At 39.0% G+C, this 14,245-nt stretch overlaps 1 protein-coding gene across 1 annotated transcript in view; it reads right to left on the bottom strand.

The window, feature by feature from the left end:
- Positions 1-4,468: 4,468 nt before the first annotated feature.
- Positions 4,469-14,245, bottom strand: part of ARL15 (ADP ribosylation factor like GTPase 15) — a 421,917-nt gene continuing 412,140 nt past the window's right edge. The window contains exon 5 of the mRNA XM_032628241.1: positions 4,469-7,190. Within this exon, the coding sequence (XP_032484132.1) occupies positions 7,038-7,190 (153 nt within the window). The 3' untranslated portion in view covers positions 4,469-7,037. The remainder of the gene's footprint in view (positions 7,191-14,245) is intronic.

Raw genomic sequence — 14,245 nt, 5'->3', positions numbered from 1 at the left:
AGACTCAGGTTCAATGTGGGGGTAAGAATACTTCACAGGTGGCATTGTACACTCCCTCAGGCGGCACATAGCGCCTGGTTGTTCCCCTCTTTGTGATGCTAGCAGACACTGAAGAGCACTGCCCAGATCCATTATTTCACTAGGGGCAGAACCTCAAAGTATAAACCACACATTTTAACTAATCACTGAATTTTGCTGTTTTACCTAAAAATTTGGGACGACTTGAAATTAACAAACTGAACAGAAATAGAAAGGATTCTGTTTCTGTTTCTTTTTGTGATTCTACCTGGTTACCCAGGCTGGTAGACTATAGGGGATGTTGCCGATTCTCTGAGAGGCACATCTGTCATGGGGCTTGGGGCTGGTGAGGGAAGGATGGTATGGACTTCAGGTGTCCAGGGAAATGAGAATGGTGTTGGTATAGACTTTGCAAAAGTGCTTTAAATCCAAAATGTGTTAACTCCTCCTAAAGGAACAACCTGGTACAAGTATCATCTCGGAATAAATAATGCGTTTAAAGAGGTCTTTCCAAGTTTCCAATCTTCAATGAGAAGCAAACAAAGCAGCCCGAAACCCAGTTGAAATTTACTGCTTCTAACTGGTTAAAACATTCACTGGGTTGTATAGCTTACAGGTGACTTCTGTCTGGGTGTGTGAATTGTGAAATTTTCTTTTAAGACAGAGGCTTTTACCGTTAGGTGGAATAAAACACAAGAGACTGCCACTGAAGAAGAATTTTGTTCTTGGAGATTCATCATTTCAAATAGAGATCATTTATTAGATCACCAGACAGAAGCATGAGACAAAGCTGCTCTAGAGAAAAAGATAAAGCCCTTTGAATACAGAAAAGATGAAAAGAACAGTAGGTGATTGAAAGAGTTTGGTTTTGCACTTTGGAAGCAATCTGTGTGCTAGACACATGCTTCGTTGTTGTAGTGGTTAAATAGCAGAAGAAAAGGTGCTAGCTTTACAGAGTTCTATTTAGAAAGACACTAAAGAGAGGTAAAGCCTTTTCGGTGTATGTATGTGTTAGATTTCTGGTTTTATTAATGGTCTCAAAAGAAACTACACAGCTTTAAAAGGCAATTTTAAATTAGGAGGGCTGAAAACCAGAACTTAGGACCAAGAAAAAATATTGAAAAATCTAGAGATTCAAATTGCAATTTTACTATAAAAATGTTCCCCAAATAGAATAACATTCTCTAGAGCCATAGAAATAACCCGACTTAACCAAAGGCTACAGGAGTGAAAATCCTACAAAGACAGGAACTAAGACTGCTCTGTGCAGTACCGTATCCCAAGCATCTAACACAATGCCTAGGACAGAGTAGGTGTTCAACAAAAACATACCAGATGCACGAATAAATTAAAAGCCTAGAATTATCAAAACCCAAAGTTCCAATTGTGAGATAAATCTGTAAAAAAGACCATGGTAAGTTGAGTCTTGACAAGCTGTCATCTGAAAAATCCTGTTGAAGCAGCTTAATAAAAGTGTTGGGTTGAAACACCCCATGTCTAGAAAGTTGTAAAACAACTGGAGAAGGTCCAGAGCCAAGCCTGACTCGCTCCAGATGATAGAGAATGACAGCCAGACTTGCCGTTTGCATTCCTGTCTCTGCCTTTTGGTGAGCAGTTTCCGCTCCAACCAAATCTCCTCACTTTTAATTTACTCTATTTATATGTCTAATGATTTAATATCACACCATACTAGTCTGGCCTGCAGGTGTCCTTGACACACATTCTTCTGATTGACGTTTCCATATATTATACATAAACCGGCCAGAAATCATTCATCTCCACGTGAGCCTCTCAGGTGAGGATCGTCGTTTCCCTTCTCTCTCCAGAAACAGCCTTCTTCACAGAAGAAGGCTGTTTCTGACAAGAGCTCCCTCCCCCCCCCCGCCCCGCCCCACCCCCCTGCCCTCGTCTCCCACCTGTGTCTTCTGTAAGCTTGTCCAGACGTGGAGGGATCATCAGGCCAGGTCTTCTAGTCATTCCACTGCTTGCAAAGCAATCATTTATAGGCATTTGGTGTTTGGTCTGACATCTTTTTGATGCTGGAACGCCAGCCTTTGTCTCAATGAATCACTTGTCAGCAAAGGTTGCAGCATTCTAGGCTGGATTTCACACCTTCTGGAAGGGTTGCCTGTGATGCAAGTGATCTTAGGCCTTTTCGAAACCCCCACTTCCCCCACTTCCCTATATCCCATGAGGAAACAGGGGACAGAGGGAGACCTGGGAACCCGATGCTTATTCAAGTCTTATTTTCATTTGTCAATGTGTACCTTGTCCCTGTGCTTGGAGCCGGGCTTTCCTCTCCGGGGACAATATTGTCAACTCACCTCCACGGTTGGAATGTTGCTGCTAAAAAGAACCAGGATGAACGATCTCTATAGAATATTTTGAGAGCTTCAGAATAAGAGGGAGAGATTTTTGAGCAAAAAAAAGAAGAAAAAAAGAGGAATTCATCATTCTTTGGTAGTTTGCAGATCATTATTTTTCCCCCAGAGGATCATTTTTTTAAAGTGCAGTTTGATGGCTGTGTCTAAGTCGGTCATAGTTGTGGAAATGTCTACTGGAGCAGCAGGGGGTCAGGAGTCAGACTGGGTTATAAACCAGGCTGATCCCAGCAAGGCATGAAATCGAGGAGTCCCCTTCCTTATTCTCCAGAATGGGCACCAGTGACCTCACAAAGTATATATGGTAAGTGAAGTTGCTCTAAACCACAAAGCCTGAACCATTTCCTTGTAAAAAGTGATTATTCAAATAGAATGTCCCATGGAAACTCCCTGCAATCTGAGGACTTGAACAGAGGATAAAAAAGTGGGGGGAAGCTAAGCCTAAGAACATCTTTGGTGGCCTTTCTACACCAGGACCCAGTGATCAGAGCCAGCCTCGTGGAGCAGAGATGGAATGCAAGATGGGAATTTAGAGAAAATCTGATAGAAGAATCATGCGCTTTTTACTTCACTCTGTTTTGTTAGGAAAGAAGGATGTATGTTGGAGGGATTCTTCTTGGTGTCTTTTAAACTCTTTGCATTGGTTTTCACAGAAAGCCACTTTATGAAGAGGTCACACACAGATGAATCCCTACGATGGGAAGTCAGAAGTTCCAGCTCCGATGAAACAGTAGGTGGAAGGAAAGTTTTTCATTCAGAGAATATGGGAAAGGGGAGGGGAAACTGATATCCCATCTGAGGCTTCTGGGTCTTTACAGGGATCCTTTTCATGTTCCTAAATCAGTACAAGGGGGGTGGGGCAGGGTGCCAAAACGGGCTCATCAGTCACGCCGTGCATCTGAGCTGGAAAACATTTTAACCCTGAGATGCAAATCATTTAATCATGCTGACTCAGTGGTGACCAAAAGTTGTGAACCCTTGGGATCCAGGAATTCCCAACATGATGTGATAATGCATTTCACAGCATGAACTTCAGATCTCCAGGACCCAGGCTAAGGGAAAGAGATGGCAGGGAATCTACATTCTCCTTAAGTTTTATCCTTCCTTCCAAATGCATTGAAAATGAGGGATCCCCAAGGGCAACTCCCACTTCCCGCCCCCTCCACGTATCTTTTCCTTTCTGTTTGCACCATTAGGTCAAGAGGTTAATGAAAACGCACTCTAAAATTATAAAGACGATAAAGCCAGGCATGAATATTAGGTTTCCACTCGAGTCTGAATATTCCATCTGGACATTATTAAGAAAACCCCATTTGCTTCAAAATCTTACAGTTCTGTCCACATTTGCTTGGATAGGTCTGAGACGCTTAGGAACGTGGTAACTGCTAATTGCCTACCTTGGAAACAAAACTAGGAATGCAGGTTGCAAGCTTTCCGTGTAGTTAAATAATGTGTCGGGATAATGTTGCATTTGGACCAAACAAGAGCTGGGATTTGTATTTTTCATCCTTCTATTATGTACTTTTTCCCCTCCCCTTCTTTCTCTTCTTCGTCCATCTATCTTTTAATTTTTCTTTCTCTTTTATGGAATACTCTCATCCTTAAAGATGGACCTGTAAATATTGTACACAGCATTTCCTCCTGAGTCACTTAAAAATATTTACTTATTTCCTGAGGGCAACAATCCCCATTGAAGGACACAGTTCATTGCACCAAACAGCCACTCTTAGAAAGTTGCTTTTACAGCAAATATTATAAAATGATGCTTTGATTGAAGGATGACACTTGACATTAACGTCTCGACTCTGCTCACCCATTCTGAAGGAATAGCTCTAATGAAAGTAAATTGCTGCTGAAGACAAACCAACTGGAAAAGACACTTGCGCTTTTCTTCTTTTTTTTTTGTCTCTTAAGGTTTTCACAGTGGCTTCAAAGGAAATGTGAATTAATCATTTGTTTTGACCCAAGAGCAGCAGAACTTATTTTGAAGACTTAAACAGGCAACACAAATGTAAACAGAAATCTGGGACTCCCAAATGCTAATGCTGGAAGGAGTCAGTCTGAAAACATCAATTCTACTCAGCGTTTATTTTCATTTGAAGATAGTGGAAATCATATATAAATCATGGACAATACGAGTTCTTCTTGCCTGGCCGTTGTCCACGTGAATCTGTTAACCTCTAAGTACAGATACAGAATTTTTTAATAGAAAGACAGGGCAATGTGGCAGTTAATTAGCAACTGATACTGTAAACTACAGGAGATACAAAGTTCTGTCATATAAATTAATTGCCATTACAAAAAGGCAACTGCTTGAGCTAAGAAGGTACAAAAACTGATAACTTCCATAAATATAACGAGAAGCTAAGTGAAGAAATACATAACAGACTGTTTTTCCTATATAATATTTGAATATGCAAACTAAGACACCTGTGGCATTTTACAAGTAGGAATACGACAGACACGTTCACCCACCACCCACCCACCCATGTCCGTCCAAGCCCTCTCCCCTCCCCCTACGTGGATTTCCCAAACACGGCAAATTCTAGGGTTACAAGGACAGGATGCTGCACGGAAGCAGCAAGACTGCGAGCTCTGAACTGCTAGACAAAGAAGGAGCCTTATTGACAGTTGTAAAGCATTAGGCGTCAGACAGAAACTTGTCAAAAACAGCTGTTGTTGGGTACTGATTGATAATGTTTTCATTCTGACGGCTGAGACACTGCAGACAGTCGTGGGTCTGAGAAGAAGCCCATCCCTGGAGCACACATGAACACACACGCAGACAACGGGAAGTCATTTAACAGATGTCTTAGGAGCACTCAGTCACGGTATCTTAAAAAGATAACATTCTACATTTAATGAACTTGCAGAGAAAGCAATGCCTAATAATCATTTATGTTTCATAGAAGATGAGCACAACAGGACGAAATAAAAGCAGGACTTTTGTAAGTGGTCTTCAGAATAAAAGTTTTGTGCTGCTCACGGATTATATAAGGTTGATAATATTCAAGGATGCCGTAGATAAAATTTGAATGTGAATCTTTTTTGATGCACTCCATTAAAAAAAAAGCTTAAAAGAAGTGTTCGATGTTTCAAAGGTAATGATTTCATTAAAATCCACCTACAAGATCAAACCACAAAAGCAAAATTTGAATGACATATACCTTCTGGAGAATTACAAGGTATTACATCACCCTGTAATACCGTGTGAGTGTGGTATTTGGGAATCAGTCGATGCTACCTAAAAATTGCAAACATGTTTTTATTGCTCAGGTGAAGGGAGCAGTCTTCTATCATTTGGTCACTTGGTATTTTAAGTGGCCCAAAATCTGCAAAATGTGCCAAAGAGTATTTCATCCGTTAACCTCAATATCCATAGATAATTCCTGATTTAGAAAAGGTCCAAGGTGCCAAAATTTAGTAAACCTGTACATTTATCTGTATAATTTTATCATCTAAACTAAATGAAAAAAAATTAGTTCCAAAGACTGAATCTAGGCCCTAAAATTATTTATTTGCTGCAGCCCCAGCACATTTTTAAGGGCATACTGAAACCCCTGAAAATAGAGGTTTATAAGAGAAATACTGATAGACCTTAAATTACTGGATGGGACATTAACAGACTCCATTAAACTACATTAGCACTTACTGAATGAATACACAGATAATTCTGCCTTTATTATCTTTGTCAAGTCCACGCCAGCTTAAGCCCTAGCCAGTATAAACTATACTTCATTTGGCTGTTTAAAAAAATTTTTATCTCTTATTTTAAAAATTATTTTCTCTATTTCAATCAGACGTAAGATTTTTAGAAAAAGATTTTTAGAAACATGTTACACTGCAGCTTGACTTTACATTGGGTAATTTTTCCATTAAAAAAATATTTGAGGACTTGATGGAATAGTAATCAGTGATGCATGCATTGTGCCTAAATCTCCTCTAACTCTTCTTGAAAACAGAAACAATGTCTTTGCTCTTAGAAGAGGGGATTGAGGGAGACTTCAGATGTAATTTAAAAAAAAAAAAAAGAGTAGGCAACTTGTCTAAGTCCTTCCAAGTCAATTTTACTATGGCAGGATACTCCTTTCTGGTAAGGTGATTAATTGAAGTTTTTGGTGCTCATCTTTCTCCCATATGCTGTAAGGCCAGTATACAGAAAACTTAAAAATAAGATAAAATAAAACCCCCAAGAGATCTTGAAAATGATACACATATTATGGGGTAGCCCTAGTCACACAGTACTCCACCCCAAACCAAGGGTAAATGAGCCAAGGTTCTCGGTCTCCCTGAGTCCTCCATAAGGGATTTGATTTCTGTGAGCCACGAATTCCATCCATTTTAGCACACACTAGAGAAGAGACGCTTAGAACAACAGAAGGAAGAGACATGCGGTGAAGATAATTAGTGGTAAACAGAGAATAAATTCTCTCTCAGTAGTGTATACTTGACGGTAATGCCGATGATAATTCACCTGATTTACAGAATATTCACTTTAATAGAGAGATGAGAGTCTGAGATAACTGGAAGAAAACAGATACTGAAGCCATTAAAGTCTTGATACCAAAATAAAATTAAACGGAGAAACTAACATGATAGGTTCAAGGCCTTGTGGGAACCCATTTTCTTCACCAAATTTCACATTCTTACAGCTTCATGGTCTTTTTCTTCTAACAAATTTATCAGCTGAGAGAAGCTGTCTTTCAGTGCATCCATGTCATCCAGCGAGCAGGGCTGCAGAATCCAGCGTTTTCCACGTGCAAGTGGTTCAAGTTCAAAATATTTTTTGACCTTAATTGGGGAGGGGGGAGAGAAATATGTTATTAATCATCTCGGAATCTTTCTCATACGGAAATTTTGTGAGTAATGAAGTAGGGGGATTTTAAGAAGTTATAGGAACCATGATGGCCGGGACTTGCTAGAATCCCATCCACAGCTGTGGTTATAATGTGGGTTATATGTTGTGACCCAGGAGTGTTTTTTTTAGGGGTGAATGACCCCCTTGCAAGCTACCATTCCATCCATTCACTTAACGGCATGGGAGGTCTGACGAAGTCTAAGAAAGAATTATATGTACTATGGCACAGGGCAAAAATACACTGCAGACACCAAAAAGTTGCAATTCAATCAAAATAACTCTAGCACAGTAGCTTTCACTACATTACCTTGTTAATTTATTAAATTGGTGACGGCCGATAATATGTACACTACTGATTACACAAGACAATTATTTTGACCATCAAATACACACACAACAACAACAAAAATAATTTAAATAATCCTTTCTCTCATTTAAATACATGTCTCTGGCATGTATTTCTGAGACCTGGGAAGGTGGTTTTCTAAGAAAGAGGATAGAAACCGAGTGTATGTATCTGCATATATAAACTTACATAAATACACGTACATACATAAAGTCTCCTAGCTCTTTTTCCCCCCCAGTCCTGAATTTTCAGGGAGGGGAAAATCAAGACCTTATAACTGGTATGTAAGGTGGAGCAGTTACTATCTGAAAAATCTGTTTCATTAATAACAGGTCACAAGTCACTCTTACTGTGTACGAGGCTAGGATACTGACTAATAACATCCAGGATTACCAACTCCTGACTGTGAATAAATATCAAATTATTATGGCTTTCAGAAGTATTGATTTTCTCTCAAAGGGTATGATAAAGTACAAAGTTCACGAAGTTACAAACACACACACACACACACACACAAACACACACTACATCACACAAGAAAAGGACATTGTATTTATAGCCCAGCAGGGTTTACATAACATCAAATACAGTGAGTGGCAACATCAGAAGAGGCATTGTTCAAAGACATTCTTGGTCAATGAACTGTGTTAAATCTCATGTGCCATGGAGAATCCCCAGGCCTTACCTTAGTCAATACCTGACCCAGAAAAAAAAGGTGTCCCAATCTGATGCCACTTCCAAATGTGGTTTCATTTTGCTTTTCTCATCACAAGCACCAGACTACTGTTAACAGCAGAGACACACCATTCAAAGTGGTATTAATATGTGTGTACATTTTTTATGTGAGTAAGAAGATATAAATAACACTAAGTTTTTATGGTAATTTAGGAACCACAAATATGCTAACATTTTACAGTTCAAGTGTGTCCCAGAAGTACTCCTAAAGATGTCTGCAAATTCATAATAAATACCACTCCTGAAAAGCAAAAGAAGCCCTTGAGAATGGAAGAACTCTCATTAATTCTGATTCTGAAGAGTAATGGAAAGCTCACCTACAGACCAGAAAATGGGTCCACAATTTCAGGACAATTTTTGGCCAAGGTATTTTACAAATCATGTTGTTAAGAGGATTCCCTCTTATGGAAAATGTAGACTCCATTCTCTTAGTTTTTTTTCTTCAGGGCTCTGAAAATGACTTACTTCAAAAAGAATATGAGATTAGGAACCAAGACGGTGGAGTAGAAGGACGTGCTGTCACTCCCTCTTGTGAGAACAGCAGAATCACAACTAGCTACTGGACAATCATTGACAGGAAGACACTGGAACTCACCAAAAAAGATACCCCACATCCAAATACAAAGGAGAAGCCACAGTGAGACGGTAGGGGGGGGCGCAATCACAGTAAAGTCAAATCCCATAACTGCTGGGTGGGTGACTCGCAGACTGGAGAACACTTATACCACAGAAGTCCACCCAATGGAGTGAAGGTTCTGAGCCGCACGTCAGGTCCCCAACCTGGGGGTCTGGAAACAGGAGGAGGAATTCCTAGAGAATCAGACTTTGAAGGCTAGCGGGATTTGATTGCAGGACTTTGACAGGACTGAGGGAAACAGAGACTCCACTCTTGGAGGGCACACACAAAGTAGTGTGTGCATCGGGACACAGGGGAAGGAGCAGTGACACCAGGGGAGACTGAATCAGACCTACCTGCTAGTGTTGGAGGGTCTCCTGCAGAGGTGGGCAGTGGCTGTGGCTCACCATGGGGACAAGGACACTGGGAGCATAAGTTCTTGGAAGTACTCCTTGGTGTGAGCCCTCCCAGAGTCCGCCATAAGCCCCACCAAAGAGCCCATGTAGGCTCCAGTGTTGGGTTGCCTCAGGCCAAACAACCAACAGGGAGGGAACGCAGACAAACCCATCAGCAGTCAAGCGGATTAAAGTTTTACTGAGCTCCGCCCATCAGAGTAACAGTCAGCTCTACCCACCACCACTCCCTCCCATCAGGAAACTTGCACAAGCCTCTTAGATAGCCTCATCCAACAGAGGGCAGAGAGCAGAAGCAAGAAGAACTACAACCCTGCAGGCTGTGGAACAAAAACCACATTCACAGAAAGATAGACAAGATGAAAAGGTAGAGGGCTATGGACCAGATGAAGGAACAAGATAAAACCCCAGAAAAACAACTAAATGAACTGGAGATAGGCAACCTTCCAGAAAAAGAATTCAGAATAATGATAGTGAAGATGATCCAGGACCTCAGAAAAATAATGGAGGCAAAGATCGAGAAAATGCAAGAAATGTTTAACAAAGACCTAGAAGAATTAAAGAACAGACAAACAGAGATGAACAATGCAGTAACTGAAATGAAAACTACACTAGAAGGAATCAATAGCAGAATAACTGAGGCAGAAGAACGGATAAGTGACCTGGAAGACAGAGTGGTGGAATTCACTGCTGTGGAACAGAAAAGAAAAAGAATGAAAAGAAATGAAGACAGCCTAAGAGATCTCTGGGACAACATTAAATGCAACAACATTCTCATTACAGGGGTCCCAGAAGGAGAAAAGAGAGAGAAAGGACACAAGAAAATATTTGAGGAGATTATAGTTGAAAACTTCCCTAACATGGGAAAGGAAATAGCCACCCAAGTCCAGGAAGTGCAGAGGGTCCCATACAGGATAAACCCAAAGAGAAACATGCCGAGACAAATAGTAATCAAACTTGCAAAAATTAAAGACAAAGAAATTATTGAAAGCAGCAAGGGAAAAACGACAAATAATATACAAGGGAACTCCCATAAGGTTAAAAGCTGATTTCTCAGCAGAAACTTTACAAGCCAGAAGGGAGTGGCATGATATACTTAAAGTGATGAAAGGGAAGAACCTACAAAAAAGATTACGCTATCCAGCAAGGATCTCATTCAGATTTGATGGGGAAATCAAAAGCTTTACAGACAAGCAAAAGTGAAGAGAATTCAGCACCACCAAACCAGGTCTACAACAAATGCTAAAGGAACTTCTCTAAGTGGGAAACACAAGAGAAGAAAAGGACCTACAAAAACAAACCCAAAACAATTAAGAAAATGGTCATAGGAACATACATATTGATAATTACCTTAAATGTGAATGCATTAAATGCTCCAACCAAAAGACACAGGCTTGCTGAATGGATAAAAAAACAAGACCCATATATATGCTGTCTACAAGAGACCCACTTCAGACCTAGGGACACATACACACTGAAAGTGAGGGGATGGAAAAAGATATTCCATGCAAATGGAAATCAAAAGAAAGCTGGAGTAGCAATACTCATATCAGATAAAATAGACTTTAAAATAAAGAATGTTACAAGAGACAAGGAAGGACACTATATAATGATCAAGGGATCAATCCAAAAAGAAGATATAACAATTGTAAATATATATGCACCCAACATAGGAGCACCTCAATACATAAGGTAACTGCTAACAGCTATAAAAGGGGAAATTGACACTAACACAATAATAGTGGGGGACTTTAACACCTCACTTACACCAATGGACAGATCATCCAAAATGAAAATAAATAAGGAAACAGAAGCTTTAAATGACACAATAGACCAGATAGATTTAATTGATATTTATAGGACATTCCATCCCAAAACAGCAGACTACACTTTCTTCTCAAGTGCACACAGAACATTCTCCAGGATAGATCACATCTTCGGTCACAAATCAAGCCTCAGTAAATTTAAGAAAACTGAAATCATATCAAGCATCTTTTCAGACCACAACGCTATGAGATTTGAAATGAATTACAGGGAAAAAGACGTAAAAAACACAAACACATGGAGGCTAAACAATACATTACTAAATAACCGAGAGATCACTGAAGAAATCAAAGAGGAAATCAAAAAATACCTAGAGACAAATGACAATGAAAACATGATGATCCAAAACCTATGAGATGCAGCAAAAGCAGTTCTAAGAGGGAAGTTTATAGCTATACAAGCCTACCTCAAGAAACAAGAAAAATCTCAAAAAAACAATCTAATCTTATACTTAAAGGAACTACAGAAAGAACAACAAACAGAACCCAAAGTTGGTAGAAGGAAAGAAATCATAAAGATCAGAGCAGAAATAAATGAAATAGAAACAAAACAATAGCAAAGATCAATAAAACTAAAAGCTGGTTCTTTGAGAAGATAAACAAAATTGAGAAACCATTAGCCAGACTCAGCAAGATAAAAGGGAGAGGACTGAAATCAATAAAATTAGAAATGAAAAAGGAGAAGTTACAACAGACACTGCAGAAATACAAAGCATCCTAAGAGACTATTACAAGCAACTCTATGCCAATAAAATGGACAACGTGGAAGAAATGGACAACTTCTTAGAGAGGTATAACCTTTCAAGACTGAACCAGGAAGAAATAGAAAATATGAACAGACCAATAACAAGTAATGAATTTGAAACTGTGATTAAAAATCTTCCAACAAACAAAAGTCCAGGCCCAGATGGCTAGACACGTGAATTCTATCAAACATTTAGAGAAGAGCTAACACACACCCTTCTCAAACTTCCAAAAAATTGCAGAGGAAGGAACACGCCCAAACTCATTCTATGAGGCCAACATCACCCTGATATAAAAACCAGACACAGATACTACAAAAAGAAAATTACAGACCAAAATCACTGATGAATATAGATGCAAAAATCCTCAACAAAATACTAGCAAACAGAATCCAGCAACACATTAAAAGGATCATCCACCATAATCAAGTGGGATTTATCCCAGGGATGCAAGGATTCTTCAATATACGCAAATCAATCAATGTGATAAACCATATTAACAAACTGAAAAATAATAACCATATGATCATATCAATAGATGCAGAAAAAGTTTTTGACAAAATTCAACACCCATTTATGATAAAAACTCTCCAGAAAATGGGCATAGAGGGGACCTACCTCAACATAATAAAGGCCGTATACGACAAACCCACAGCAAACACCATTCTCAATGGTGAAAAACTGAAAGCATTTCCTCTAAGATCAGGAACAAGACAAGGATGTCCACTCTCACCACTATTATTCAACATAGTTTTGCAAGTCCTAGCCATGGCAATCAGAGAAGAAAAAGAAATAAAAGGAATACAAATTGGAAAAGAAGAAGTAAAACTGTCACTGTTTGCAGATGACATGATACTATACATAGAGAATCCTAAAGATGCCACCAGAAAACTACTAGAGCTAATCAATGAATTTGGTAATGCTGCAGGATACAAAATTAATGCACAGAAATCTCTTGCATTCCTATACACTAACGATGAAAAATCTGAAAGAGAGATTAAGGAAACACTCCCATTTACCACTCCAGCAAAAAGAATAAAATACCTAGGAATAAACCTACCTGGGGAGACAAAAGACCTGTATGTAGAAAACTATAAGACACTGATGAAAGAAATTAAAGATGATACCAACAGATGGAGAGATATACCATGTCCTTGGATTGGAAGAATCAATATTGTGAAAATGACTATAATACCCAAAGTAATCTACAGCTTCAGTGTAATCCCTATCAAGTTACCAATGGCATGTTTTATGGAACTAGAACAAAAAATTTTAAAATTCGTATGGAGACACAAAAGACCCTGAATAGCCAAAGCAGTCTTGAGGGAAAGATACGGAGCTGGAGGAATCAGACTCCCTAACTTCAGATTATACGACAAAGCTACAGTAATCAAGACAATATGGTACTGGCACAAAAACAGAAACATAGATCAATGGAACAAGATAGAAATCCCAGAGATAAACCCACGCATGTATGGTTAACTAATTTATGACAAAGGAGGAAAAGATATACAAAGGAGAAAAGACAGTCTCTTCAATATGTGGTGCTGGGCAAATTGTACAGCTACATGTAAAAGAATGAAATTAGAACACTCCCTAACACCATACACAAAAATAAACTCATAATGGATTAGATACCTAAATGTAAGACCGGACACAATAAAACTCTTAGAGGAAAACACAGGAAGAACTCTTTGACATAAATCACAGCAAGATCTTTTTTGATCCACCTCCTAGAGTAATGGAAATAAAAACAAAGATAAACAAATGGGACCTAGTGAATCTTCAAAGCTTTTGTACAGCAAAGGAAAGCATAAACAAGACAAAAAGACAACCCTCAGAATGGGAGAAAATATTTGCAAACGAATCAACGGACAAAGGATTAATCTCCAAAATATATAAACAGCTCATGAAGCTCAATATTAAAAAAACAAACAACCCAGTCAAAAAATGGGTAGAAGACCTACATAGACATTTCTCCAAAGAAGACATACAGATGGGCAAGAAGCACATGAAAAGCTGCTCAACATCACTAATTATTAGAGAAATGCAAATCAAAACTACAATGAGGTATCACCTGACATCAGTTAGAATAGGCATCATCAGAAAATCTACAAACAACAAATGCTGGAGAGGGTGTGGAGAAAAGGGAACCCTCTTGCATTGTTGATGGGAATGTAAATTGATACAGCCACTACGGAGAACAGTATGGAGGTTCCTTAGAAAACTAAAAATGGAATTTCCATATGATCCAGCAATCCCATTACTGGGCATATACCCAGAGAAAACCATAATTTTTTTTTTTTTTTTTT

Source organism: Phocoena sinus, chromosome 3 (genome assembly GCF_008692025.1).
Source record: "Phocoena sinus isolate mPhoSin1 chromosome 3, mPhoSin1.pri, whole genome shotgun sequence".
Taxonomy (NCBI): Eukaryota; Metazoa; Chordata; class Mammalia; order Artiodactyla; family Phocoenidae; genus Phocoena; species Phocoena sinus.
Note: the sequence above shows the minus strand (reverse complement) of the source record. Positions and strands in the feature narration are given on the sequence as shown.